At 43.6% G+C, this 26,244-nt stretch overlaps 1 protein-coding gene across 5 annotated transcripts in view; it reads right to left on the reverse strand.

The window, feature by feature from the left end:
• Positions 1 to 26,244, reverse strand: part of LOC148474296 (catenin delta-1-like) — a 68,557-nt gene that overhangs the window by 20,328 nt on the left and 21,985 nt on the right. For 3 of the 5 annotated variants that reach the window (XM_088458825.1, XM_088458824.1, XM_088458823.1), the window contains exons 2-14: positions 22,961 to 23,178; positions 20,462 to 20,527; positions 20,208 to 20,348; positions 18,943 to 19,355; positions 10,791 to 11,019; positions 9,251 to 9,473; positions 8,904 to 9,099; positions 7,835 to 7,952; positions 6,650 to 6,797; positions 2,015 to 2,080; positions 1,782 to 1,909; positions 776 to 926; positions 447 to 636 (exon numbers count right to left, since the gene is read on the reverse strand). In XM_088458825.1, the coding sequence (XP_088314951.1) occupies positions 447 to 636; positions 776 to 926; positions 1,782 to 1,909; positions 2,015 to 2,080; positions 6,650 to 6,797; positions 7,835 to 7,952; positions 8,904 to 9,099; positions 9,251 to 9,473; positions 10,791 to 11,019; positions 18,943 to 19,355; positions 20,208 to 20,348; positions 20,462 to 20,527; positions 22,961 to 23,155 (2,264 nt within the window). In that variant the 5' untranslated portion in view covers positions 23,156 to 23,178. Of the gene's footprint in view, positions 1 to 446; positions 637 to 775; positions 927 to 1,781; positions 1,910 to 2,014; positions 2,081 to 6,649; positions 6,798 to 7,834; positions 7,953 to 8,903; positions 9,100 to 9,250; positions 9,474 to 10,790; positions 11,020 to 18,942; positions 19,356 to 20,207; positions 20,349 to 20,461; positions 20,528 to 22,273; positions 22,323 to 22,960; positions 23,179 to 26,244 lie in introns of those variants that run through there. The other 2 variants (XM_088458826.1, XM_088458827.1) reach the window with 2 other exon arrangements.

The raw sequence follows: 26,244 nt of genomic DNA on the forward strand, positions 1-26,244 counted from the left end.
GGAGATCACACACAATCAGAGAATAAGTACAAAGGGGCCACATAATTTGAAAGCAGAGATTCCTCTCTGTCTAGTAGGCAAGTATGGATAGCTTGTAAGTTTTACATTCTCCTGCTCAAAGCTTTATGTGGGGGAAAGACCATCGCTAGTTTATAAAAGTGCTCAAATCAATTCAGGAAAAAACTCATCCCCAAATCAACTGCCAAGACGATCTTAAGATGTAGCAAGATTAATAATCTAAGATGCCGGAGATAAACATATTATATAAACGAAACATATTATAGCAAAAACGCTGCCATTAAAGTCCAGGTTTTAAGGATATTCATGCTCAAGTTCAGATGGTTAAATCAAGTTGACTGAGGTCCTAATTAAGTCACCTCTACTCCAGCCCGTATAACCTTAATTCACCTCTGCACTATAGCAATAGCATCCATATTGACACTCACCCTCCCTTGTTGATGAGAACAAGTCTCTCAATTCCTTGGCTCTCCCGCAGTTTCTTAGCTGCCTCCAAGTTTCCAGTGATTACTTCCTGTATGGTGCCCAGGACAGACACTGTTGTATCCTCTGAAACAGTAGGAGACTGAGGAGTGGAGCTGGGTAGGCGTGCCACTAAACTGTTTAGACCATGCTTACCTGAAGAGGAGAGGATGACCAAAATTAAATATAACCAAGAAAGCTGTATCCCACTGGTTTACCTTTAGTATTTGTACTCATCCCAACTCCCAGGCTTCAGTAAACCCCCTCTACGACCTCCACAAGCCCACTGCCTCACCAATCAGCTCTCTGTTCCGGCTGTCTCCACAAAGGTTGCGCAGTGCTCCACAAACGGCGCGTACAACACGCTCACTCTCATGGGTCAGATGATCAGCAAGTGACGAGAGACCTTTCTCCTGACGAACAGCAGCACGAATACAGCGGCCATACTGCGAGAGCGCACACCACATTGCGTCAAACATTGTGCAAGCACATTAACAGCATAACAGGAAGCACAGTTAATAAAAAACAACAACACTCACACCAATTACACTGGCAACAGTCTAAAGAACAAAGAAGGGTTGTGTATAGTTAAGGAAAAGGGCAAAAACAATACGGATGGAAGGTTACATAACAATCGTCAGCTATACAATCAGACAGCAGGTACTATATGTACACACACACAGCTGTTAGTATCACAGTCACAGGCTAGAGTCAAAACTAAAAAATCAGTACTGAAATGTTTGAGTAGTTTATAATTATCCAAAAAGTTTTTTTTCTGTTCGCAAAGAAAGCAAGGTTCTCTGCAATCAAAGGCTAAACACAGTTCAAAATAAGTTTGACATCCAAGAAAGATTGTCGTACTGAATCAAAACAACTGACTGTGGGAAGCAATTCTGTGTCACATGGGAAGACCACAAAGAAAAAAGAAAAAAAAAATCACATTTCTTTACGAACCAAATAGAGAAGCAAACAATAAATTCACTGTCATTTTACAGCGATCATCCCACATTCATCACTGCTTGCATACTATTCATGATCACAACTGACAGCTTTATAAAGCATCAAAACAAGGGAAGGGAAGGGGGGGGGTACTCAATGGGTGCGTGGCAGCAGCTTCCAGTCTCTCCAGCACCTCTTGGTTACCAACACTGCAGATCAGGGCTTATGCATCATATGGCAAAATAAGTGTGGGCTGGCGTCTTGTGTGTTTTTATTTTGCATTGTGATCAAACGCCAACATATACTCAGAAAAGCATGTGAGCTTTCACAAAGAGAAGCACTGAAAAGTCAAGTCCACTCACAATCCAGGATCCAGCGCACAGGTTTTGAATGGCACCAGCTGCTGCTTCCAGGACTGCGGGTGTGCGAGAGAGCTTGACGAGAGAAACGTAGAGACGTACTAACTCTGGCTGGAAGAGGAGTTCATAACCTGCAGAGAAGACAGAGAGAGAGAGAGAGAGAGAGAGAGAGAGACAGATCAGGTCACATGAGCTCACAAAAACTATAGCATTAAGAGAACAAGAAGCTCTCTCACCTTGTGCTGGGACTGATCTCTTTGGAAAATCCACTGTGTCTGCAGTCTCTTCGGAAGCCTTTTTACCTGATAAACATAAACCGCCTGGTCACACTAAAAGCGGGTCACTTATTGTATCAGCAAGAATTTCTGTAAGTTTTCAAAATCTATCATTTCAACATCTAATACCCCTTTCACATCTCTAAAATAACCCAGGTTATTGCCATGTTGAGGCGGCTAAACCCATTTCAAACCGGGTTGTAAGCAGTGTTAAACACGGGTCGCACTCGGTCTATGTGCACTTAAAAGTGTCTGACCCGGGTTATTCAACCTGGGACTCAGGGAAAAGTGCTGATTGGCTGCTTTTTGTATGCCTTGATGTCGTCAGCAGCCTGAGACCTGCCAGCACACTACATAGAGAAAGAGCGAGCTCTCAGATTTTCAGCACCATGGCAGATTGGAGTCCTGATGAGGTGAAGGAGCTTCTGAGAATTAGGGGTGAGGCAGAGATTGCCAGACAGCTGACAGGAACTGTAAAGGATTCTGTTATATCTAAAAATATAGCACAATTGCTGCAGTCCTCAGGCTTCCACAGGACTCAGCAGCAGGTAGTAAATAAATTAAAATCACTTAAGAAAATCTAATGACACCTCATCTTTCTGAGCCTAAAAGTCCATTTAAAATGACATCCATGGAGTTTTGGAAAAGGGCAAATCCAAAAATAACCCGGGTCGATAAAGTGCAGTAAAAATACACCAACCCGGGAATAGCCCTGGTCGCAAGTGCAGTGTGAAAGGGTTTGACCCGGGTTCAATATCACTGGTCGGACCCGGGTTTGAGATGTGAAAGATTGGGAAGCTGCCTAGAGCAGTGGTCGCCAACCTTAATTGAGGTGTGAGCTACTTTAGTAAAATGAAACCTCCTGAAGAGCTACTAAAATTGTAGAAAAGAAATCTGGCTAGAACAATTGAAGGTCATTTAAGGAAAATGTAAAAAAAAAAAAGAGAATATATATATATATATATATATATACACATACATACACACATACACACACACACATATATATATTCATAGAAAACAATGATGCATTTAATTAATACAGTGATATTGTTGTAGTCTGTAAATAAAATTTAAGCACAGGCACATTTCACTGTTAATTCCCGTCTGCAAGGAGGTACGTGCAGTAGAGGAGCAAAATATACTGTATAAGCAGGGCTGCTGTGTGATTTTCCGGCACGGCTGGGTGTTAGTCACTCGCTGTGCCGTAGACGTCATGGGTGGAACCACAGCTGCGGCAATCACCTGACATGCTTCTCTGTGGCTCCACCCATGGCGTTGACACCACGAGGAAGCATGCGTCAGAGGTCACTTCCTCCAAGTTTACTCGCAAGTACTGCAGCTAGGTGAGCTACCAAAATTAAGACCGCAAGCTACTGGTAGCTCGCGAGCTACAGGTTAGAGACCACTGGCCTAGAGGAAACAAAAGCAGCAGGTATATAGTGTTCCCCCAGCTAGCTCAGCAATGCCGCCATCATTGGAGCTGCAAAGATATACACAATACCCTGCTCAACAAAACAAATGGAGAGAAGTTGAGCCCTCAAGATATCACCTGCACAGTTGTTTCAAACTATCAATATTTGGAGCATGTGGCATTGGTTGTTGCTGGTGTTTAAATTGAATTGATTGCTCAGTGTCCTAAACTAAGGACCAGCACACATCTCTCACTATATTTACTCTGCCACCCCCTTACCTACATTATACTACATTGTGCCATCTGCGAACACAGATATAACAAATTAAAAAGCACTGGAACAAAGATACTTTGAATACAGAACTATTCTCTGTACAAGTTATTTTAGCCAATGTTCTATCCAGCTACATAATGTAGAACAAGTTATTTGGGAGGGAATTCAATAGATTTTTGGGTGGCAATAATTCAGTTATTTTCATTGCCCATTATCGCACCCAAAAGCCCTGGGTTTCACTGTGTAAAGCAGCTAAACCCACCTCAAGTCCTGGTTAGGGTGCACAAACCATGATCTTTTCGCACATTTCTGCTCACCACCTCCGGGGGCTGAGAGCAGAAATGTATGCACTCGATCAAGCAACAATTAAATTGCTCTGTCATGCGCCCATTAAGTAAAGCTGCTATAACAACTGAATTCGCCCCTTACACATTAAGCACCTCCAAGACAAAGTGTCAAAACATTTGGAAAATCTAAATAGACTACATACACTGCTACTTCTTAAAGGTCACTTTTCCATAAAACGCACGAAGATTTGTTTAAAAATATCAGTCTTTCATCAATGCATGCTAGATAATGTATTTAAATGCCAAACAAGTCCTGCAGTAACATAGTACCTGTCAGTGTTACGCAATCAAATGGAAGGGCTTCCATACAAACCTTACATCAAAATTAGGTTGGCGTGCAATGCTTAGCTACATTACTCTCTCATGGCGTAACATGCAGTCTAAAATGGGCACCATGCTGCGCAGCGGCTGAGAATGGGACACACTGGCACTCATTCTAACAGTATTCCGGGAGCAGGAGTGTGCTGTGATACTAATGACATCCCCTCTTCTGCCCGCCACTTCTATGTGGTTAAGAAGCGGCGGGAAAGGGGAGGGACAATTCATTACAGGAATGTGTGGGCAGAGTTAAATTGAATTGACAAGGGAGGAAAGATACTGCTGGAGCCATTAACAAGTTCTGTTTCAGATACAAAATCACCAGATCCCTCTCCAGCTACATCATTAAGGCACATTAAGCAGAGACATCTGTTACTGGGCAATGTTAGTACCATGCTGGATACCACACTTCATATAAAACCTCACACTCTGCACCTCGCTGTTATTTTAAGAAACTGAGGGCTCCTAAATTTTGGAGAAATCTGTTAAGGTCTGACTCACGTCATACAATTCTTTTAGTGGTCATATGTCGCCATCTTGTGTCTCATATTTAAAACAAGTGTTCTGTAAGAAGCGACAAAAACATAATATGACGCAGAGGGACAACATTGACCATTAGCACAAAACAAATGCTGATGAAGTTTCCCATTGTTAAACTTCCTTCAGTACAAATAACTGGCACATACTGTATGATGATGATTGGAATATAAACTTTTCTGTACTATGTTTAATACTCATTCAGCATGTTTTTAATCTTTATTGCTATACATATAAGGAGATGTAGGAATGTATTGGCTTTAATTGGAATTCACACTTACTGACATACAGAGCATCAATTTGGGATTCCTTCTACGCCAATTGGACCTGAAATATTGTACTTATTGCCAGTATCCAATTACTTGAACTGCCATTCCCAATATTATTAACCAATCTGGCATATTATTCAGGTGTAGGACCAAGACTAGTGCCCCAAATGGTTTTTCTCTCTATCACCACTTTACTTGTTTAAATGGTTCACATGTTTACTGAGGTTTTTTATTTTTCCATTCAAATATAAATGTAAGATCTCAGATGTTTAAAATGTGTTTTATCCCAATCATTATTCAGTATGTGCCAGTTATTTGCATTGAAGGAAGTTTAACAATGGGAAACTTCATCAACATTTGTTTTTTGCTAATGGTCAGTGTTGTCCCTCTGCATCATATTATGTTTTAGCAGGTTTCATTGTAACATTTTAAAACAATGTATGCAAAAGATTTCATATGTGCACCACTAACACTATGAAAGAGGAAACAAACTGCCAGCAGCACAGGTAGCTCATACAGTACCGCAACATTACATTGCTCCTGTACAACTAGACTAATGCTGGCCATACACGGTGTAGTGCGACTGCTGATCCGCCAGCAGACTGTTCGTGCTGTCACTGCCGGCATTCGTGCGGTCCCCGTAGACCGCACGATATGCCGGCTCCCCCTCCACCATTTGAATGGGATCGTATATCGCATCCGAGGTCAGATGATTTTGCAGGAAGACCTGGGGATGCGATGTACGACCCTGCGGAAGCGCGCAGCACAATATCAGGTACGATATCATGCCCATACACGGTACGATATAGCACCTATATCACGCCGATCCGTCGGATCGGCACGTATATATTGTGGCGTGTATGGCCACCTTAAGAGCATAATTAATGTCGCTAGCCAAGCAGGTGGTGTTGGCAAACTAAATGTTTCAGGAGCCAGTAACCCATTACTGCCAGCCCTAAAACTTCCAAGTCATTTTGTGTACAAGAAAGAATGCACATCTTGTATGTGCAATTGAAAATATTCTGCTGGCTACTAGTAAACTCCGCAGTTCAAGAAACTGAGACATAAAATCAGTATGGGGTCAGAAAGGAATTTTTAAAATGACGGTTTGTTCATCTTGATGCCTCCTGTTTTGAAACGAGAGGGGACAGAACCAGTGACTGGAGTGTGACACGTGTCTAGAGGGCTTGTGCTAATTTGTGATGAGGGAAGAGCTGCGTGCGACTGAGCAATGTCATGCTGTCAGGGGAATAGAGAGGGGGGAGGTTAGGGGGAAAAGTACTCCATGCAGCTTTACTATAAAGGTATGGGTACTAAACCATAGCCAGAGGGGATTAAGGAAGAAATATACATTATACTTCATGATCTTTTTCATGCACACCTTTCAGTAGATGAAAACAAACATTCAGCTGCTATGCCAGGAGTCAGAGACATTACCTTTACCACGACGCACCCCAAAGCAACTGGGGTTCTGTGGGTCAGCATTTGTAACTTGTGGGTTTTCTTGATACTTCTCAGCCTGTGGTATCTCACGATGGATGTGGTAAGAAAGGTTCCTAAGCAGGCACACCACATTCTCCACAAGCTAGAGACAATAAAACCAGAAAGGACATAACAATGCATGTGTGTGTGGGGCTAGTTACATTGCACTGACTATTATCCTTTAATGTAGCTCTGCAGAGAACAATTCAACAATCTTCATTAGATTCTTACATATTATTACATTTATAAATTTCCATGATGCACTAGATACAGGGGCGTTTTCCACTGGAGTTTAAGGCTGCTTTTTCCCCATGTTACTTTGGCAGCACCCAGAAAAACTATAAAAAGTGGAAGTTGAATGAACCATAACCCTGGAAGGCCCCGAGCAATGTGAGCCTGACGAATGACCAAACTAAGCCAACAGGACACAGTTTGCTTCTATGGTGGCCAACCCATTTTGTGGGAATTCTACATGACAAACAAGAAATTGGAGGATCTGACTTGTTTTAAAGGTGGCCTCCTATGACACACACTGAAGTCACCGAGATCTTCAGTGCAAACCATTTTACTGCTAATGTGGAAATTGCACAACTGTATGCTTGATTTTATGCTTCTATTAGGAACGGCAACTGCGGAAATGGGCAAATACTAAGAAGTAGTGCTGTCCACTTACTTTTGGCTATGTAATAAACATAAGTTCCTATGATCTACTTGACAGAAGATTAACAAAATAAATGATTTCACCCACAAAATATTACAGTTTAAAATGATTCATTATTAAAATTATTAAAAAGGAGAAGTTCACTATCAGCTTTTTAAATTAATCTGTCCTGATGTTTCTTTTCATCTGTCTTCTCTAGGGATCCCTCCATCATAGCACCAATAAGCTGGGCATTGCCACACAGAAGCAAGAGTGCCAAAGGGACAAGGTGCTCATTATGAAAACTAACTTTAGGTTCTAAACAGAGGAAACCACTGAAGATCTTATTCTGCCGTAAGAGGTCCACAAGAACCCACAGAAAGAAAGGTGCACAAATATGCAATCTTGATAAATGGTGTGCAGATTTTCATAGGAAAACCTCTACAGCTTCATAGTTGACATTCGCTTTGTCATTTTCAAAAATTTCAATCCATACATACCTTGCTGTCAACTTGTCCATGGCCAACCTCTGAGCGTAACAGGTGAACTACGGAATCCACCAGCCCCTCGCACTCTCTCATTTTCCGGCGTGCTTCAGAGCGTTCAGAGGAGATATTTCTGAGTTCAGAGAAGAGGAGAAATGTAATATTCCAGTGGGAAAAACAAACCAACAAGCTGGTCGTATTTCATTCAGAAGTGTGTTTGACAATAAAAGCTGCCCATAACAACCCAGCCGCCGAGGGAACCACACTGGTTCTACTACGCAACTTGTCTGTGGGGTCCAGCTTGCCTCCATTCACTTCCTCCCACCACAACACTACCCTTGTGGCGTCATCCAGTAGGCTGAGTGCACATCTACTACTGCAGCTCAGAGCAATCAGTCACTCACAAATCTAAAAATAGGATTGGACATTTGTAGTACATGGGATTGTACATACAGAAAAAGGCAAATCGCAACTGAAGCTGGCCATACACATGCACGATTTCGGGCCGATTGCTCGATTTTCGATGAGTCATAAGATGGATCTTGTGAATATCGTGTATTATTTTAGTAAGATCAGATGCGCGCTCCCGCAGCTCCTATAATCGGATCTTATGATCAGATGTGCAGCACATCTTGTCCATCGTATCATGTGCAGATCGTGCAGTTTATTTTGTTCATGCGATCCATCGTGCAGCAATTCAAGTCATTTCAATAACTGTTTCCCTTATGAGCCTGTGAGACACAGGATCGATCTTACGACAGATCCTGTCCTAAGAAAAATAACATACAAGCTGACGGGACTGCCAGGGAGCTCCGGGGAATCGTAGGTAAATCGTATATATGAATCGGATCTTATGCTGGTCGTGTAGGTGTATGGCCAGCAATAGACTCATGACAGCTAAAAGCTGCTATGAACTTCTCTACTTTGCATTTAAAGCATGAAACCTTTCCACAAAAATGAGTACACTAGGATCCCTCTACTGGCTTTGAACACTGTGTAAAATATCAAGTGTAGTTGAACGAGATCTCCCATCAGAAAATAAATCATGGAGTAAAAAAACTTTAAAATACCTGGTTATACTTACCGCAAACATCCTGTTGTATTAACCAGAGCTGGTTCCCACTCAATGTGTCTGGATTTACCCTCGTCAGCATTCACTGCTCCATTATCTCTCTGCCAACCAGAATATGGAACCAGAATCTCCTGGGTCAGAGTGTACAGGGCTTGGTCCACAAGCTCCATCTTAACGGAGTCCAGAGAGGATAAATTCCAGAGGGTGCCTATCGTATACGTGTATATGTAACATTAATAGGAAAGAGAATAAACCAAATTAAGCACATGATTGGATGAAGATGACTCCTCTCACTATTAAAAACATTTTTCAGAGAGCATTATAAACATCCTCAAACCTATCTAAGGAACCGTGCTCACCAGTGACACACTCCGCCATATCTCTTCCTTCCCGCCCATCGCCTCTCCTGCGTAGTAATCTTGCCAGTGCAGGCACGCCATCACAATTCTTCACTGCCATTTTGTTCTCCCGGGCAGGGCCATAAGAGAGATTCTTAAGTGCCCCACATGCTGCAAGTCTGACTGGGGCCCGAGGGTCCTCTAGGAGGCTGATGAGAGGTGGTATTCCTCGCAAACGACACACCTGAAAAAAGAAACCGGATGCAATTGCAGGACCTTGATGACAAAAGCACTTTAATTCACTACAAACTTGATCACTAATTTTAAATGTTAAATAGCACCAATATATTAAACAGGGCACAATTCTTCACTACAACAACATTAACCTATCAGTGCATTTATGGACTGTGGGAATAACCCTGATCAGAATTAGGAAAGAGTCCATTGCCCCTATGGTGAAAGGCAGGAAATCTAGCCACTGTACAACAAGAAAATGACTGTCTGATCTTTACAGTTGGAAACCCTAAACTGCTATGTACCATGATATTTAGCAACACTTATGCCAAATATGAAAGTTAATTTTGTCCTTGGCAGTCCTACTCATTACTTGGGATGGAGATGGTGGTCTGGAAGAGGAGTATTAAGTAAATAGCAATGGTCCCAAGGAGTGCATGCCCTACAGCTCAATTGGGAAAATGGAAAAAAACTTCAGACCAAACTTTACGGTTGATTTTTATTTTACTTATGCAAATAAATACCATATGGGTCTTTACCAGTTAAAGTGCAGACTTAGAATAATTCACTAGTTGCACTAATTTAAAATTAATCTAACTTCTACCTAAACAGTGTAGACATTATTCCCGTACTAGATTATGCTATATTGGAAAGGAGAAAATGACCCAATATCAGCAACTTTGACTCATAAAGTAGAGCTATTTGGAGTTAAGGCAACATGTTACATATATTAGAAAAGATCTAACCAATTTATACAGTTACTTACCATAAACTACAAAGACACTATGGGGGCAATTTAGTGAACAATGATGGCATTGTCAACTGTTTCTCCAGTACCTTGCAACCACTAACAGTGCAGATTTTGCCTCGCTCCCCATAAAGGTGCACAGGAAAAACTCCAATATTGCTGTACCATAATTTTCAGGGATGAGCACCAATTCAACTTTGCGGCCAAGTCACAAAGTGGATATAGCCTACGGCTCAACAAAATAGCATTTAAGTCACTGCTCAAGTTAGGGCGTTCCAGAATGCAGGGCCATTAGAGAACAAACTCAAGTTGCTTTGGATTTTAAGTGGCGCCTGTTCCTGGAATTCATGAGGGTGTATGGTAGATCAAAAACTCTCAAATATTCGGCAACATTGTAAATGCACTGTTTCAAGCAGCCATTTGGTTAGTTTGTGTTTACAATATATTACATAAGCATCTGAATGTATGCAATTTAATATATTCAACTGCTCCTAAACAGCAAAGTTATTTGATAGATCTAATATTAGGATAAGTCCACTGCCCTTTAGAGTCAGACATCAGCCAAATTATTACACATACCTCTTTCTTTACATCCTCATTACGGTAGGACAGGTGCTGCAAGTACGCAGCAGCATTTAGTCTCACGGCATCCAGAGTGTAACTCAACATAGCTAGAACTTCTGGGAGTTCCGGCTGCCGCCAAGGGCCGCTGGGGGCAACTGTCAGAGGAGCAGGTCCAAGGCTGGAAAGGCTTCCAGAGGGAGGCAAGGATGACCCATAATGATCAGCAAGCTGATCTTCATAACTCCTAAGGAGGACAATTCAAAGATAAATATTAAATACTCTACAATATGCTTCATAACATGTCTATCAGAGGGTCAACTGAACCCAAAAAATGGTCTGCTTTTATTTAAAGCCCAATCACACATTCCGGATCCATGTTTCTAGACCTTCCCTTCTTCTAACATGAGCTTGGTCATTGCAGCTCAGCTATGTTATTATTGAACCCATGATAAACTGTTCAGGCTGACTAAGACTAAAGGGCGTATTCAATTAGCGGCAAAAACGGACGTGTTTCGCAAAAAAAACAACACACAGGCAAAAACGCAATTGGCGAAAAAAAAAACTGGAGAAAAGCTCTCTCCATTCCAGACCAGGCGAAAAAAAATGCAAAATCCCTATTTTTGGCTAAAAATGTGGGTATTTCTTTCAGAACCCTCTGGACAGCTCCTAATGACAAATTACCCCCCAAAAACCGTAAGTTGCGCACTTTTGCGAAAGAAGACAGCGCCAATGGCGTAAAAAACTGCAGTTTTCGATTGAATATGGCCTTAAGTCAGTTTCTAGACAAATGAAAAGAGGCAGCGTAATACCGCAGCACTCAAACTTTAGACCTGCAGTGGTTTAAATGTTCCCAAATTTTATATATATATATATATATATATATATATATATATATATATAAATAAAATAAATTTACATTTCTCCATATTCATCTTGTATGAACTGCATAAAATATGAGATATGGTAAGAACTTACCCTTGTTATCTCTATTTCTACGAAGTCCATAGGGTTCTACAGAATACCTTGGGGTATAGGTGATGGCGGCAGACATCGGGCACCTCAGAGTTAAATTTTCAGCCTCCCAGGATGCACTGGGGTCCCTCTCCTATACCCCGCCCCCGAGCCAAGGCATCTCAGTTACGTAATAAGCCATAGGCCGGAAGAGATGGAGAAAAAGAGAGAAGAAAGTCTAGAATACACAAGAATCACATTCTCACCAGAAGTAGACAGAAAAACCAGCGACCAGAACAAAGCCCATCTGCAGTACAGGTGCGACAGGGCGGGAGTCCTGTGGAACCCTATGGACTTTGTAGAAATAAAGATAACAAGGATAAGTTCTTACCATATCTCATTTTGTACTTCAGGGTCCATAGGGTATCCACAGGATATCTTGGGGATGACCCAATGCAGTATACTTCAAGGGTGGGGGGCCCTCCTGTGCAGAAAGGAGAATCCGCCGCCTGAAGGAAGCATCCTGAGAGGCGAAGTATCAAATGCATAATACCTCACAAAAGGTATGGACAGAAGACCACTTGGCTGCCTTGCAGAGCTGAATAGCAGAGGCGCCACAGCGAGCTTCCCACGAAGGACCCACAGACCAAGTAGAATGAGCCTTAACAGAGGGCGGTACAGAAAGGCCCTCATGAGTGTAAACCTCAGAAATCGCCATGCGAATCCATCCTGCCAAAGTGTGCTTAGAGGCAGGCCATCCCTTCTTACGGAAACCATAGAGGACAAACAAACAAGCAGTCAGACTTCCAAAATGAATTGGTACGGTCAACATAAATCCTGAGAGCACGTACCAATGAGGCCTCACCAGCTGAGAAGTCTGGGGAATTAAAAGCCGGCACTATAATTTCCTCATTAATGTGGAAACTAGATACCACCTTAGGTAGGAAACCAGGGCGAGTCCGAAGCACCACCCTGTCCCTATGAAAAATCAGAAAGGAAGGGCGACATGATAGAGTCCCCAAATCTGACACACTTCTGGTCGAAGCAATAGCCAGAAGAAAGTTTTAGCTGTAAGCCATTTTAAATCCACTGAGCCCAGGGGTTCAAATGGCGGTCTTTGAGAGCCCTCAGGACCACAGCCAAATCCCAAGGAGCCACTGGTGGGACAAAGGGTGGTTGAATGCAAAGTACACCTAGCATAAAGGTCATCAGGAAGAGTAGCAATCCTACGATGAAACCACACTGACAGGGCAGAAACTTGCACCTTCAAGGAAGCAAGGCAAAGACAGTGGTCTAAGCCCGCCTGTAGGAAAGCTAAAACCCTGGATATCCTAAACACCTGGGGATCATAGCCTCTAGGACGACACAACTCAAAGAAAGTATGCCACACTCTGTGGTAAATTCTTGCAGAAGGCGGCTTCTGAGCTCTGAGCATGGTGTTAACCACAGAGCTGGAAAAACCCCTGGACCTTAACAGGGCTGTTTCAAGAGCCACGCCGTCAAAGACAGACGACCCAGGTCTGGGTAATGGCAAGGACCTTGAGGCAACATGTCCGGACGTTGAGGCAACATGTCCGGACGTTGAGAGACTCCGAAGATCTGAGTACCAGTGACGTCAGGGCCACGCTGGAGCTATCAACAGAAGCTTGCCTCCTTCTTGCTTGAGTTTTCGAAGCACTCGAGGAAGAAGGGAGAATGCAGGGAAGAGGTACGCAAACTGGAAGGTCGACCGGAACGTCAGAGCGTTTACCAGAAGAGCCCCCATGTCCCTTGTTCTTGACCCGTACACAGGCAGCTTGTTGTTGTGTCGGTTGGCCATGAGGTCTATTTCTGGAAGGCCCCACCTGTTCACTAGGCATTGAAACAACCCCTGGTGTAGAGACCATTCCCCTGGATGCATGTCTTGATGGCTGAAGAAGTCAGCTTCCCAGTTGAGCACTCCTGGTATGAACACTGCCGAGATGGCTGGGAGATTGCCCTCCGCCAAAGCCAGAATGCGGGACACCTCTGTCAATGCCGCCTGACTTCGGGTTCCTCCTTGTCGGTTTATGCAAGCCACTGTGATGGCGTTGTCCGACTGTACCTGCACGGGTTTTTTCCGTGGAGAACGTGTCTTGCCTGCTGACGAGCTCTGAAGACTGCTTGAAGTTCCAATATGTTAATTGGAAGTGCAGATTCTGCGGTTGTCCACCGTCCCTGAAACAAGTGTGGACCTGTTACTGCTCCCCAGCCCCGGAGACTGGCGTCAGTTGTCAGAAGGCGCCCCTTGTTTAGGTGAGCCGTCTGCAGCCACCAGGCCAGAGAACGACGTACCTCCGGAGAAAGCACCAATGTCTGTCTTTATCAGATGGGGCAACCCATTCCATCTGGAGAGGATCAATTTCTGCAGTGGTCTGGAGTGAAACTGGGCATACTCCATGTCGAACATCGACACCATGGATCCCAGTAACCTCATTGCCGAGTGAATGGACTCTCGGCGACTCTGAAGACAACTGCATACCTCCGTCACAAAGATCCTCTGTTGTTGAGAGTCCAACAGGGCTTCGAGATGGAGCATCCTCTGTGAGGGAACCAGGGAGGACTTTTTCCAGTTTATCAACCAGGCGTGATTCTGCAACACTGATCTTGTCAGTTGCAGATGGCACTGAAGTAGCTCTGGAGACCCTGCCAATAACAGCAGGTCGCCCAGATAAGGTAACAAGCGGACCCTCTGCATCCGCAGGTGGGCTGCCATGACCTTGGTAAACACTCGAGGCGCTGTGGAAAGGCCAAAGGGCAGCACCTGAAACTGGAAATGTTGATTGACCACCGCAAACCTGAGGAAACGCTGGTGTGCTGAAATAATGGGGATATGCAGGTAGGCATCCTGAATGTCCAACGACACCATAAAATCCCCAGGCTCCATCGCTAATATAATGGAATGCAGGGTCACCATCCTGAACCGAGGAACCCTCAAGGACTTGAGGGACTTGAAGTTGAGGATGGGCTGGTAAGACCCATTGGGTTTCTGCACCAGAGAGAGATTGGAGTAATACCCCGTTCCCCTCTGGGGTAACGGAACAGGCACTATAACTCCAGCCTGGAGCATAGAGCGTAACACTTTCTGGAGTTCCAGGGCCTTGTCCTGATCTGACGGAAGGCCTGTGGTGAAAAGCCGTCTGGGAGGCCTTCGGCGGAAGGAGAAGGCGTACCCCCGAGAGACCACTTCTCTTACCCAAGTGTCTGTGGTAGTCAGATACCAGCACGGGGCAAACTGAAGAAGGCGGCCTCCAACTTTGGGGACTAAGGACGAAGTACCAGACCCTGATGGGACTCCGGCCGAGGGCAGACATGCGGATTTAGCTGCTGCCAACGTGTCCACAATTTGTCCAGATCAGGGCCAAACAGGACCTGGCAAAAGGCAAGCATTCCAACCCCTTCTTGGAGTCTGCATCCACTCTCCAAGAGCACAAGCACAGGGAGCGGCGAGTTGCTACCGAGGAAATTCTGGAAGTGAGGAGACCTATATCTAAGGCTGCCTCATTAACGTATGTGGCCAAGTCTCTGAGACTGCCCACTAACTCCAACTGTTCAGCTGAAGAGTCAGTGTCCAGAGACTCCTCCAAGCTATCTGCCCAGCGCTCCATGGCTCTGGTTACCCAGCACACGGCCATAGCTGATCTGGAAGCCCCCCCAGCATGGGAATAAATGGATTTTAGGCAAATTTCCACCTTGCGATCTGTAACATCCTTCAAGGAGGACATGGAGGGCAGGGGTTATGTTGCACTCCTCACTAGGCGTGTAACATGAGAATCCACCTGTGGAGGGGTTTCCCATTTGGAGAAGTAATTATCCGCAAAGGGGTATGTAAAAGGCCAAGTGTCTTTGAGCCTGGAACCGCTTACCCGGAGTTTTCCATGCCTCCGCTAAGTGGTCCACTAACTGACCAGATAGAGTAAATACAGTGGCATCTCCCTTAATATCCTTAAAGAAGGCGTATATGGATTTAGCCACGGGGGGAATCCGCATCCTCAATAACCAAGGCCGCACGGACTGCCCGTATGAGGCCGGGTATAAAGACTTTAGATTTAGACTCCGCCTCCTTCACTCGAAGGGGCTCTTGGTCTGAAAAGTCAATCTCACAGTCATCAGACGTCATGTCATCATCATACTGAGCCGTCTGAGACAATAAAGGCCGCAACGGTGACTCCCCCTGTAAAACGTCTGTCAGGTGCTGTACCTTGATAGACAATGAATTCACCCACACAGGCTCCTGAGAGACCTGGGGGGGCAAAAACGGGAGACACTGGGGTACCATCAACTGCCTGGGGAAGCCCTGCATGGGTGATGAGACAGCCACCTGCTGCGATAACCCCCATCTGGGGAAACGCAGGGGGCATCGCCAACTGACCCACAAGGGTTGTAAGTGCCTTAGCAAAACAAGCCCAGGGCGGTTCTTGAACAGGTTCAGAGACAGAAATTGGGCGTGATATGATATAACATGCCCAACATAAACCCTCAGTGTTCACATCACCCTCCACTAACTGTACTGTACACATTAGCTTAAGAGGATATTCACACTCAGACATGAGTGTAAACGGCGTGTATGCGACTCCCCACACAGAAAAACACTTTTACTGTGAGGTAATAAACACCCTGCAACACCGCACTGTAAGGGCTTTAGCAGAGAAAGAACAGGAACAGTAAAATGGCTGACAGTCAGAAGTGAAAGTACAGTCAGACAGCGCTAGCATATAGTCACATACAATGCAGAAGTAATTTACCTGCACTACAAGTACTATGATCAACTACGCAGACACAGAGCCTGGTAGGAAACAGTGCTGCATACACTGACCTTATCGGAGGAGAGGTATGCGAGGGACCCGGACCGCGATGCCACCTGTATCAAGCGTCCAGCAACATTTGCCGCTGAGGAGCTGAGAGGAGGAGGGCCTGGGGAGCCCGCCAGACCGCTGTGGAAAGGCACTGGGCAGCGGGGGAGGCGCCGGCTGTGAGACAGGGAAGGCGCGCTCACCTGGCATGATATTAACCCCTGGGATGGCGGAGCGTATCCTCATGGCCGCAGCCCGCTGTCCCTGGTGGTCTAATGGAAGCGCAGGATCAGTACCTGGCTCCACGCACAGCCGTCCCTAGGGAGCCCCCTGCCTAGGGACAATTAAAACTGAATCGGCGGGTACTCACCACGGGTGCCCGCCACTTACCTGTATCCCCTTAAATCTGGCATCCTGCCCCGGCGGGGTGATGGAACGGCGGTATGGACCTCTAATTAGCTTGTCCTTGCTGCCCGCTCATATCAGCGCAGCAAAGCCGCTTTGAAAACAAACTTCAGGGGCTGTGTAACAGCCCCCCTCTGAAAAGGTGATCCAACTCAGAGCCGGGCACCTACGAAACTGAGATGCCTTGGCTCGGGGGCAGGGTATAGGAGAGGGACCCCAGTGCATCCTGGGAGGCTGAAAATTTAACTGAGGTGCCCGATGTCTGCCACCATCACCTATACCCCAAGGTATTCTGTGGAACCCTATGGACCCTGAAGTAGAAAGACGGTGGTAAATAACGGCTTCACTGTTCAAAAGCAAGTAAAACAACATTTTCCGACCCAGACAAAAATATGCAGCTCTATCGCCACTTTCAGAGGAAAAAGTGGAGTTCACCGCAAAGCACTACAGAAAGTTTAACTCAGATTACAGTTAAATCCTTATATTACAACTTCATGTTTGCGAAAGAGATTCATACATGACTGTCAACTGGTTGCTGTTTGTGGTGTGTGTAGACTGTGCACAGCCATCACAATGCTCTTAATGCAACAATGCTAAGGATGTATTATGTGGTGGAAAAGAGACAGGGCCATAGAGATACATGCTGCAGGCTCCACCAATTCAAAATATTAGGACCAGATCTGCCTTACTTTAGTATTATGGAACGGATTGCGCTATTTCTGGTTTATTTAGGACCAAAATCATCTCCTTCAGCAGAAATGGCTGTATACTGTATCTGGGCTTAATTAAACATTAACCGCCTTTTGAAGTAAATGTAATTGCTTCTGTATTAGACCAATAATATACAATGGTGTACTGTGGCACAATATGTTAACTGGAATGGTTTCCTAAACTGATGAGAAATGAAGAGGAAATATTGAATCCGTTTTTCTTTAACTCCTCCAACCAAAATTTCATGGTTCAATAAAATTGCAGAACAGGGGCCTGCACTGGGCTATGTCTCATGTCTGCATCTTCCCAGACAGCCTCATATGCCCTCAGTCTGTAAGCACCTACGAGTTACTTTTCTATAAACACAATATAAACCAGTGACAATTATTGAGTCTACAGTAGCACAAGAACAGTGTCTCTGTACTCTCTTACAAACAGCATCCAGCGGAAAGCTCTAAATTAGCTCATAACCATAGAAATATAACAGTGCAATAGAAAGTTTACCTAAACACATGAAAACACTTCATTCACCACAAACAGTTTCAAAGGTGTGTGTGGAAAGGCGTTAGCAGGTTTAAAATGTGGCCATTAGTTTATTTAAAAAAATTAAATAAATGAAAACACTGGTCTGAAGATGGGGAGACCAGCCCCTTGACCAATCCAGGATTTCTGTCCGTGAGGGTCAGTATTTTACTACAATAGGGGACAATTTAGCTACAGAATTATTTGGGCTGTCACTTAGGTCTAGAGTCACCTCCTACCCAGACTGTGCCTCATGAGACTGAGCCAGAGACAGGAGTTGCAGCCCAGCAACAATGGCAGCTGGAGATCACCAAGCTCTGCTATGGCACTTTGCCTTTGGGTACCCTTGAAGTACCCTTTCCATACTCATTACAGCCCATCAGCTGAGATGATCTCCAGTGGTGTCACTCTATGGTACCAAAGAGCATCACTCTGGGACCTCCTTGGTTGCTACAGCACCTGAACCAAGGTCATCAAGGCAAGTAACCATTTATTTATAGTGATAGTATTGCACTGGATACCTAGCAAGTTTCAGCATATGTTGGGAGAGTGGGGTTTTTTGTTTTTTTTGGGGACGACCATATTCACAAATACATGACTGTTGGCAAACCCTGCCTGGGCCTGATATTTCACATTCTACATAGATTTACAGCTGAATGCGATACACTAAACCACAGCAACCAGACTATTTCATTGTCCAACTATAACTAGACAGACAAAAGTGAATTACAATTCACAAAAAAAAAAAAAACCTGTATTTTGCTCACCTCAGTCGTCTGCGGTCTCCTCCATTGGCACCCCTCCTTCCAGCAGTGGAATAATCCGGCCCATCCACATAACCGCCAAGGCTCCTGCGATCGTCCTCCATTCCATACGCATCTTCAGATCCATATCTGGCTGCAAGTAGATCAGACTGGCTACCTCCAAAACCAGGTCCTCTGACTTGTGGCTGAGGGCCATACCCAGGACCCCTGTACGGCTCAACAGTGCGATAGCGATTATTTGGCCTGGACAGGCTGCTGTAGCCAGGATGCTGTGTGGTTGGAATCATTTGCATTGGGTCTGCACCAGGTCCACGAAAATGGTAATTGCGTGGTACTGTTGTGTAGGCATTTCCACCCCCCACTACATCCCGATATGGGCGATCTAATGTTTGGGAATATCCAGCAGCAGGCTTCATCTAGGGAAGGAATAATAATGAAAAAAATAATAATAAAAAACACCAATAAAACAATTTTATTCAGAAGGCCGGAATTCAACATTCTTTTGTGCTTACTACTGAAATGAAATGTCGTCATCACTGATGACAAAGAACTTGAAATCTTCAGAAAGTGTTAGTGCGCCAACACAGTTTATTTTCTGTGTTTTGAAGAATTTTCATCTGTGCGCAGATACCAGCATTTCTAAGGTTAATTCTTGTAGCGCAGCACAAACTTTGGGAACTTGCACTAACTTGAGACCTATTACATATGGCCCCATTTGTTTACATGCTAGAACACACAATAATATATATTTATAGATACATACACAATACAAAAAGCTCCTCAGTGTAGTATGCTTATTAATTTGTGCACTCACCATGCGTACCGTAATATGCTAGAATACAAGCATGTAGTATATAATCCTTAGAATCTCTAACTCCCTCTTGGATTTTATTGGGTTCAGTTCTTACGCCAAATTCATTAGTGTGTATAGGAGAAAAGTAACATTCTCAGAGTATTATCAGAGACAATTTATTGAAACCTACAATAAACACACACAAAAATGCGTAATTACATTAAGAGTTCAAAATAGGATTATCTGAAAAAGTCACAGTGTCAGGTGACAGAGGTCCCTGCTGGGACCCGACACTGATGTCTTTTTCAGATAATCCTATTTTGAACTCTTAATGTAATTACGCATTTTTGTGTGTGTTTATTGTATGTTTCAATAAATTGTCTCTGATAATACACTATGAGATTGTTCCTTTTCTCCTATACACACACTAATGAATTTCTCCTATACACACACACACCACTAATGTTGTACTTACAGAGATGTCGCTGTGGCGAGGCTCATCAGACATACTGTACGATAAGTAGGAAGGATGATCGTCATCCAGAGCATAATTCTCATCAGCAGGAAGACCATGGCCCTCCATCCTTATTGGCGAGTACACAAAAGGTGATCGATCCTATTGAGAAAATATGGAGCAAATTAAAGCCAACACCCACTACGCCACACCATTTTTGATAATTATATTTTTCCATCCGCTCTACCCTCCTCCCCCCAGCTTGTTCATCTCACCTGTGTAGTACTTATTTCAGAATATTTTTTGCGCTGCCCCTCTGTGGAGTGAATGACTCGCCCGTTCTGCAGGAGAGATACTCAAGTTACATACTGTAGAAGCTAAACGTCACAGAGACCATCACGAGAAGTTCACCATTCATGCATACCCATGACCCAGTTCTATGCAACATGTATCATCCCATGTTTTTCTTTATCTGGGGGTGTTCTATCCTAGGAAAGGAAGGTTCCAGGACAGCAACACCATTTTGCTTTACAGGAGTGTATGGCAATACTATAACATTTACAGTATGTTACTAATAAATTACCATTAGGTTGTAGTTACACTTTCAAAGGGATAGCTACAGGGTCAAAGTTTGCATTTAAGTATTATGTTAACAGTTTCAACTAATGAAACAAAACTAAGTGTTTAGGAGGTCGCTCACTGACACTACCCCCTAGTGGCAAATCCACGTCTCAGCAGCGATCATCCAATCAGCATTTTTGATCGTATGCACATCTAAATTTCTCCAGAGTGTTGACTACTTGGAGAAAAGATGGTCACCAATGATGGTAGAGGGAACTCAAACAATGGGTACCCTTAATGAGGGACCCTCACAGTTATATCACTTTGGTGGGGCAGACTGATTAGTTGGAGATTTTATTTATTTATTTTTTTTTTTTATATAAATAAGCTAAAAAAAAACAACCACTAAACAAAAATAAGACTCACGATGAAACTGCACCTTTGAAATGCTCAGTGAATCATAGTCCTTGCACTAGGGAATAACATGCTACTGAATTGGAGGAGAGAAGACCGCTTTTCATTTGTGGAGGGGAAGCAGCTGCAACATCCTCCCTGTGATTAGTGAGTGAGTGGACTCAAGTCACCAGCGCAATAATAGGGCAGGGTTTTACACAACACACAGAAGAACAGGGAGAAAACAGATCGGGAGAATCATTTCCTAATGCTGTCACATGCAGCCTTCATAACTGAAGATATTCCCACTTTTGACAATGAGTCAAGTAAGAACACATTTTATTTAGTCTTCCCACCTGCTAAACAGATATAAAATGAACCTTTTTTAAAGACATTCCAACACTATCTTCACAGGAAAGACCAGATCACAGTGCCAGAGCACTTATATAATATAACTGGTGGTCACCATGTAGGAGGAAGAGCCACTCACTCGGCCCCTAATCATAATGGTGTTATCATCCTAATGCAATAGCTATGATTCACAGGAGAAGGTTAGTGAGCACCTCCAAGAATTGCTGTTTCACATGTAGCTCTTTAATATTAGAGTTCCTTTAGAAGGTGTGTTTGCTTTAATGAAAATTAAACAACTGTACTGCAACCCAGACCAGACAGACAATAGCTTTCCGCAGTGTACTTTATTTTCTGGCAAATGCCACCTATCGCTAAAAAAAGTCTTATTAGTACATTCCTATGGTGTACTCACTGTGGGCAAACTGCATTAAAATGAGATTCTATCCATACAAACCACCTCCCCCCATCATTATGTATTAGATATGAACATATGGTATTGTTCACAGTATGTTTAAAGTGAATTGGCTGCTGTAGCAGAAATCCCAGGGCAGAGGACTCCATAACGTGCATTCAGAAGTGAACAAGGAACAGTGCTTACCATGTGGATCAATTATCCCAGGGGCAGCGGATTTTACTGCAGTTTGCTTGCTATGACCACAAAGCAGCCAATTATGTTAATGTAGATGTTTAACTGCATTGGTGGGGCACAAAGGCACTAAATACAGCCATTGTTTACCAACTTACACAAACAAAAAAACCTTTAAAGTTGAATTACCACATACCATGGTTGCAGAGGGCGGTAGGAGGACCAATCACACGCCACAATGTCCATTTCTCAGCCGGGACTGTTAGAAGACAGAGCCCCAGAAAATACGGCTGCATGTAACAGGCCCAATGAGGAGGTAATTAACTCAGGGTAGAGCAAACTTAAATAAATGAGCACATTTTTCTACCACCAAGACCACTGCATTAAAGCAGGGGAGTTGTTTTCTGTTTGACAATCCTAATTTACTGCAAAGCTTAAAGTGTGGTGTAATAGCTATGCATGGCATGCTAGAATTTTGTTTACAAGCCTCTGGAATGGCAATTTACACAATCTGTCACGAGAAGCGCTATGACTGAATGGTGGTCTGGGTTACAGCACAGGTCAGCGTTACAGCATGCTGTTAAATGACACTTATTAGATCACACCACCTCCTGTTGCCCTACTGCATTGGGGATCACTAGTGTACACACATTTCACGGTTTTCAAAAGCTGAAGCTTAACAAATCTTAGAAGACCGTGAAATGAAGACACTGATGTGACACAGAAAAGAATGACGTCCAAGTGGCAGAGTAACAAAAGGAGATGTAGGAAGCTGTAATTAAATCTGTATTTTATAAAATGGAATTTACTTCTCATCACATTGACAATGTTAGTTTGAACTCCAGATGAAACAGGGCTCTGTTCCAGACATGCCGAATGTTACCTGCTGGCGACGGGTGAGGGTGCCATTGCTGAGGGGGGGAGTGGCCTCCTGAGGGGTCACCCACACCCGGTCCAGCTGAGCAGTGACGTGTCTCCTCTCTTCTTCCAGAGCGCGAGACAGTAGTTCAAACTGTGCCTCCTGCGCTCTCACCGAGGCCAAGATACTGGCCGGGCTGTCAGACTCAGGCTCATCCATAAAGGTTAGAAAGAGACCCTAAGCTATAGGAGAGAAAGAAGAGGAGAGAAAACGAGGAAGAAAGAGAGAGGGAGAGACAGACACCAAATTAAAACCAGTAAGAGACAGTCCCACAAACCCGAGATGACTTCCACTCCTGGCTGCTTGTATGACCAATCTTTAAGTGGCTGGAAAAACTAAGGTGAATACATATATATCTCGCATACTAACTGCAGACCAGGAATGAAAGGCAAGAAGACAAAATTAGACAGAATTTGCCATCAAATCGTTCCTATGCATTCAGTCATTGAGGAAATGCAATTAAAACAAAGCTAATACACCATCCAGTACCAGAGAGGGACTAGAGCTAAGAGACAGCATGCACGGATTGTAAGACATCTATATTATCAATTGTAATCAGACTTTACAAATTGGTACAGGCAAATGCTACTCGGAAAGGATGGAATTTGAGTAATGTAATAGATGAAGGCAACTGGATGCCAATCACCATAAAGGGATAGTTTACACAGGTGTTTGACAAGAGGTGACACATGGTATGACAGGCTGTTATGCAGATATTATCCTTACAGCTATTAAACTGGTTTACAGACGATGAACATTAAGCGAGTATACACCAATCCCCAAGTCACATTCTTAGACTGTGCCAGACAGACGGAAACATCACTAGAAATGTCACACATAATAAGTGAGCTGGAAAAGGTAGCATACATACAACACAAATGTATCAGCAGTCAAAATATTTGACATTCAAAAGTATTTGTCCACATCTCACTGCTAGATATAAATGGCCAACACTCTGATCGTGTGCAATCAATTCTTATTTCTCTCTGGGGAAAGTGACTACACCTAGGAGACCGGTTGAGAGAAGGACATACAGGTTGAGTCTCCTATATCCAAAATGCTTGGGACCAGGGGCATTTTGGATAACGGAATATTCTGTATTTTGGAATAATTGCATACCATAATGAAATGTCTTGGGAATAGGACCTAAATATACACACAGAATGCATTTATGTGTTATATACATCTTATACACAACAGCCTGCAGGTCATTTTATACAATAGTTCTAATAATTTGTGCCTTAGACAAAGTTTGTGTACAGTGAACCATCAAAAATCAAAGATTTCATTATCTCAGTCATGCCAAAAAAATTCTGTATTTCGGAAAATATTTGCATATGAGAGACTCAACCTGTATGTGCAAATAACATTACGAGAATAATTCAATTCAGCAAGCAAACCCTGGAATGCTAGTAACTGTGCAACATCTCATGTTATCTCGCACTCCCATAAGGGGAGTGTTTAGTAGAATGAGCAATGTTAGGCTACCACAAGTCTCGGAGGCGTGAATAGCGGACCATTGCTCCAAATTGAATATGCCCTTTAGATCCTTCTACTGTAGCAGATGCCTACTAATTCACCAAAAGAGACCCAGGCACAGGATAGCATCCAAGGCACAACTCCAATGGCCTCCAAAAACGCTATAAAAAGCCTGACGAAGGTCATTTGTGTAATGCATGTTGGCCTGAAAGGATGAAGTCTCTCATCCACATACAGCTTCAGTGGCAACTGCAAAGCACGGTCTTCTACTCTCATACTATGAACAGGTAGGACAAAATTTATCAAGCACGCTTTTTTTTCGCCTTGTTTTGGAGAGGGTTGCAAACAGACAGATTTAGCAAAAGGCAAATCTGCTGGAAAATAGTTGCCAAACCACCAGCATGGTGGCAGAACGTCATCCCAAAAGTTTTTTCATGTTCAGATCACAAATAGTCATATATTAAACTTCAGTTCCACAAATTGCTGGAAAACAGACAAAAAAAAAAAAAAAAAAAAAAAGAAGAGGTGCCTCATGTAAACCAGATGGCTCAAACACAAATGATAGCCTTTTACTTAATAGGAAATCTATAAAAGTTTCTATTACTCATTCCCTCTCCTCCCACTAGCCATCCTGACAAATGGAATCAAATAGGTCAAATAATACAGGCCAATAGGTATACTCTCACACATGTAAGACAGCAGCAATGAAATACATGACATGAAGACAAAACACACACATTTCTTATTGGGCAACTTACAAGACTCCACTGATCCGTCTTCGTCTTACTCTGTCTCTGCAATAACCAACTCCTGCAACACCTGTCAACTAATACTAGGTAGTAGACAGCCTTGTACAGTGCAGGTGATTTCAAAATCGCACTTGTACAGACTGGTTTAAAATCAGGCAAGCAGAAGATTACACTACAACTGGGTACACATACGTAGGATCATTCTATCCAGCAATGCGATGTAACAATATATATGACATAGCCGTACACACTACACGATCTGCTGTAGGACAGTGCGTGTCTAACGGAACTAGATCGCATCATACGGGGCATCGTCCCATCTGATGTGCGGTACATCCAATGTGAAGATGTGACCACCCAATTCATTGTACAATGAATTGGGTGGTTTTCAGGGTATAACACTATATGATGGTCGTTCCAATCCGACACAGGCAATATACTGTATACTGTGTACCTATCTTAAGAAATAGCTGACGATTTTTATTTATTATTTATTTAACACAGTGGTGGACAAAAAGCGGCTCTCCAGCTTCTGTGGGACTACACATCCCAGCATACCCTGCCACAGCTTTACTATAAGGGCATGCTGAAACTGTGGCAGGGCATGCTGGGATGTGTAGTTCAACTGCAGCATCACTTGGAGGGTTGGGGCAAGTTTGAAAGTGTGGCCCATCAGTGAATGGAGGGCCTGATTCAGAGTTCGGAATAGAGTAAGAAACAGCAAGTAACTCTGTACCAGGGCAAACCATGTTGCAATGCAGGGGGTGCAAATGCATACTTTTTTTTTGGCATATGGGGTAAATGTTGGCTGCTTTTGTATGTAGCCCACAAATGCAGGGCAGCTTTACATTTACTCTGCAATTTAGATTGCAGTTAGGACACACCCCTAAATCTGCACACCTGCAGTGCAGCATGGTTTTACCAAGGTGCAGTTACTTGTTCTTAAGGGGCCTATCCATTACCAGACTGTGAACAATCCGACCAAAACCAGGAGGTTTTGGTCGCATTGTTCACAAAGTT

This window comes from Taudactylus pleione, unplaced genomic scaffold (genome assembly GCF_031769625.1).
Source record: "Taudactylus pleione unplaced genomic scaffold, aTauple2 ptg000854l, whole genome shotgun sequence".
NCBI lineage: Eukaryota > Metazoa > Chordata > Amphibia > Anura > Myobatrachidae > Taudactylus > Taudactylus pleione.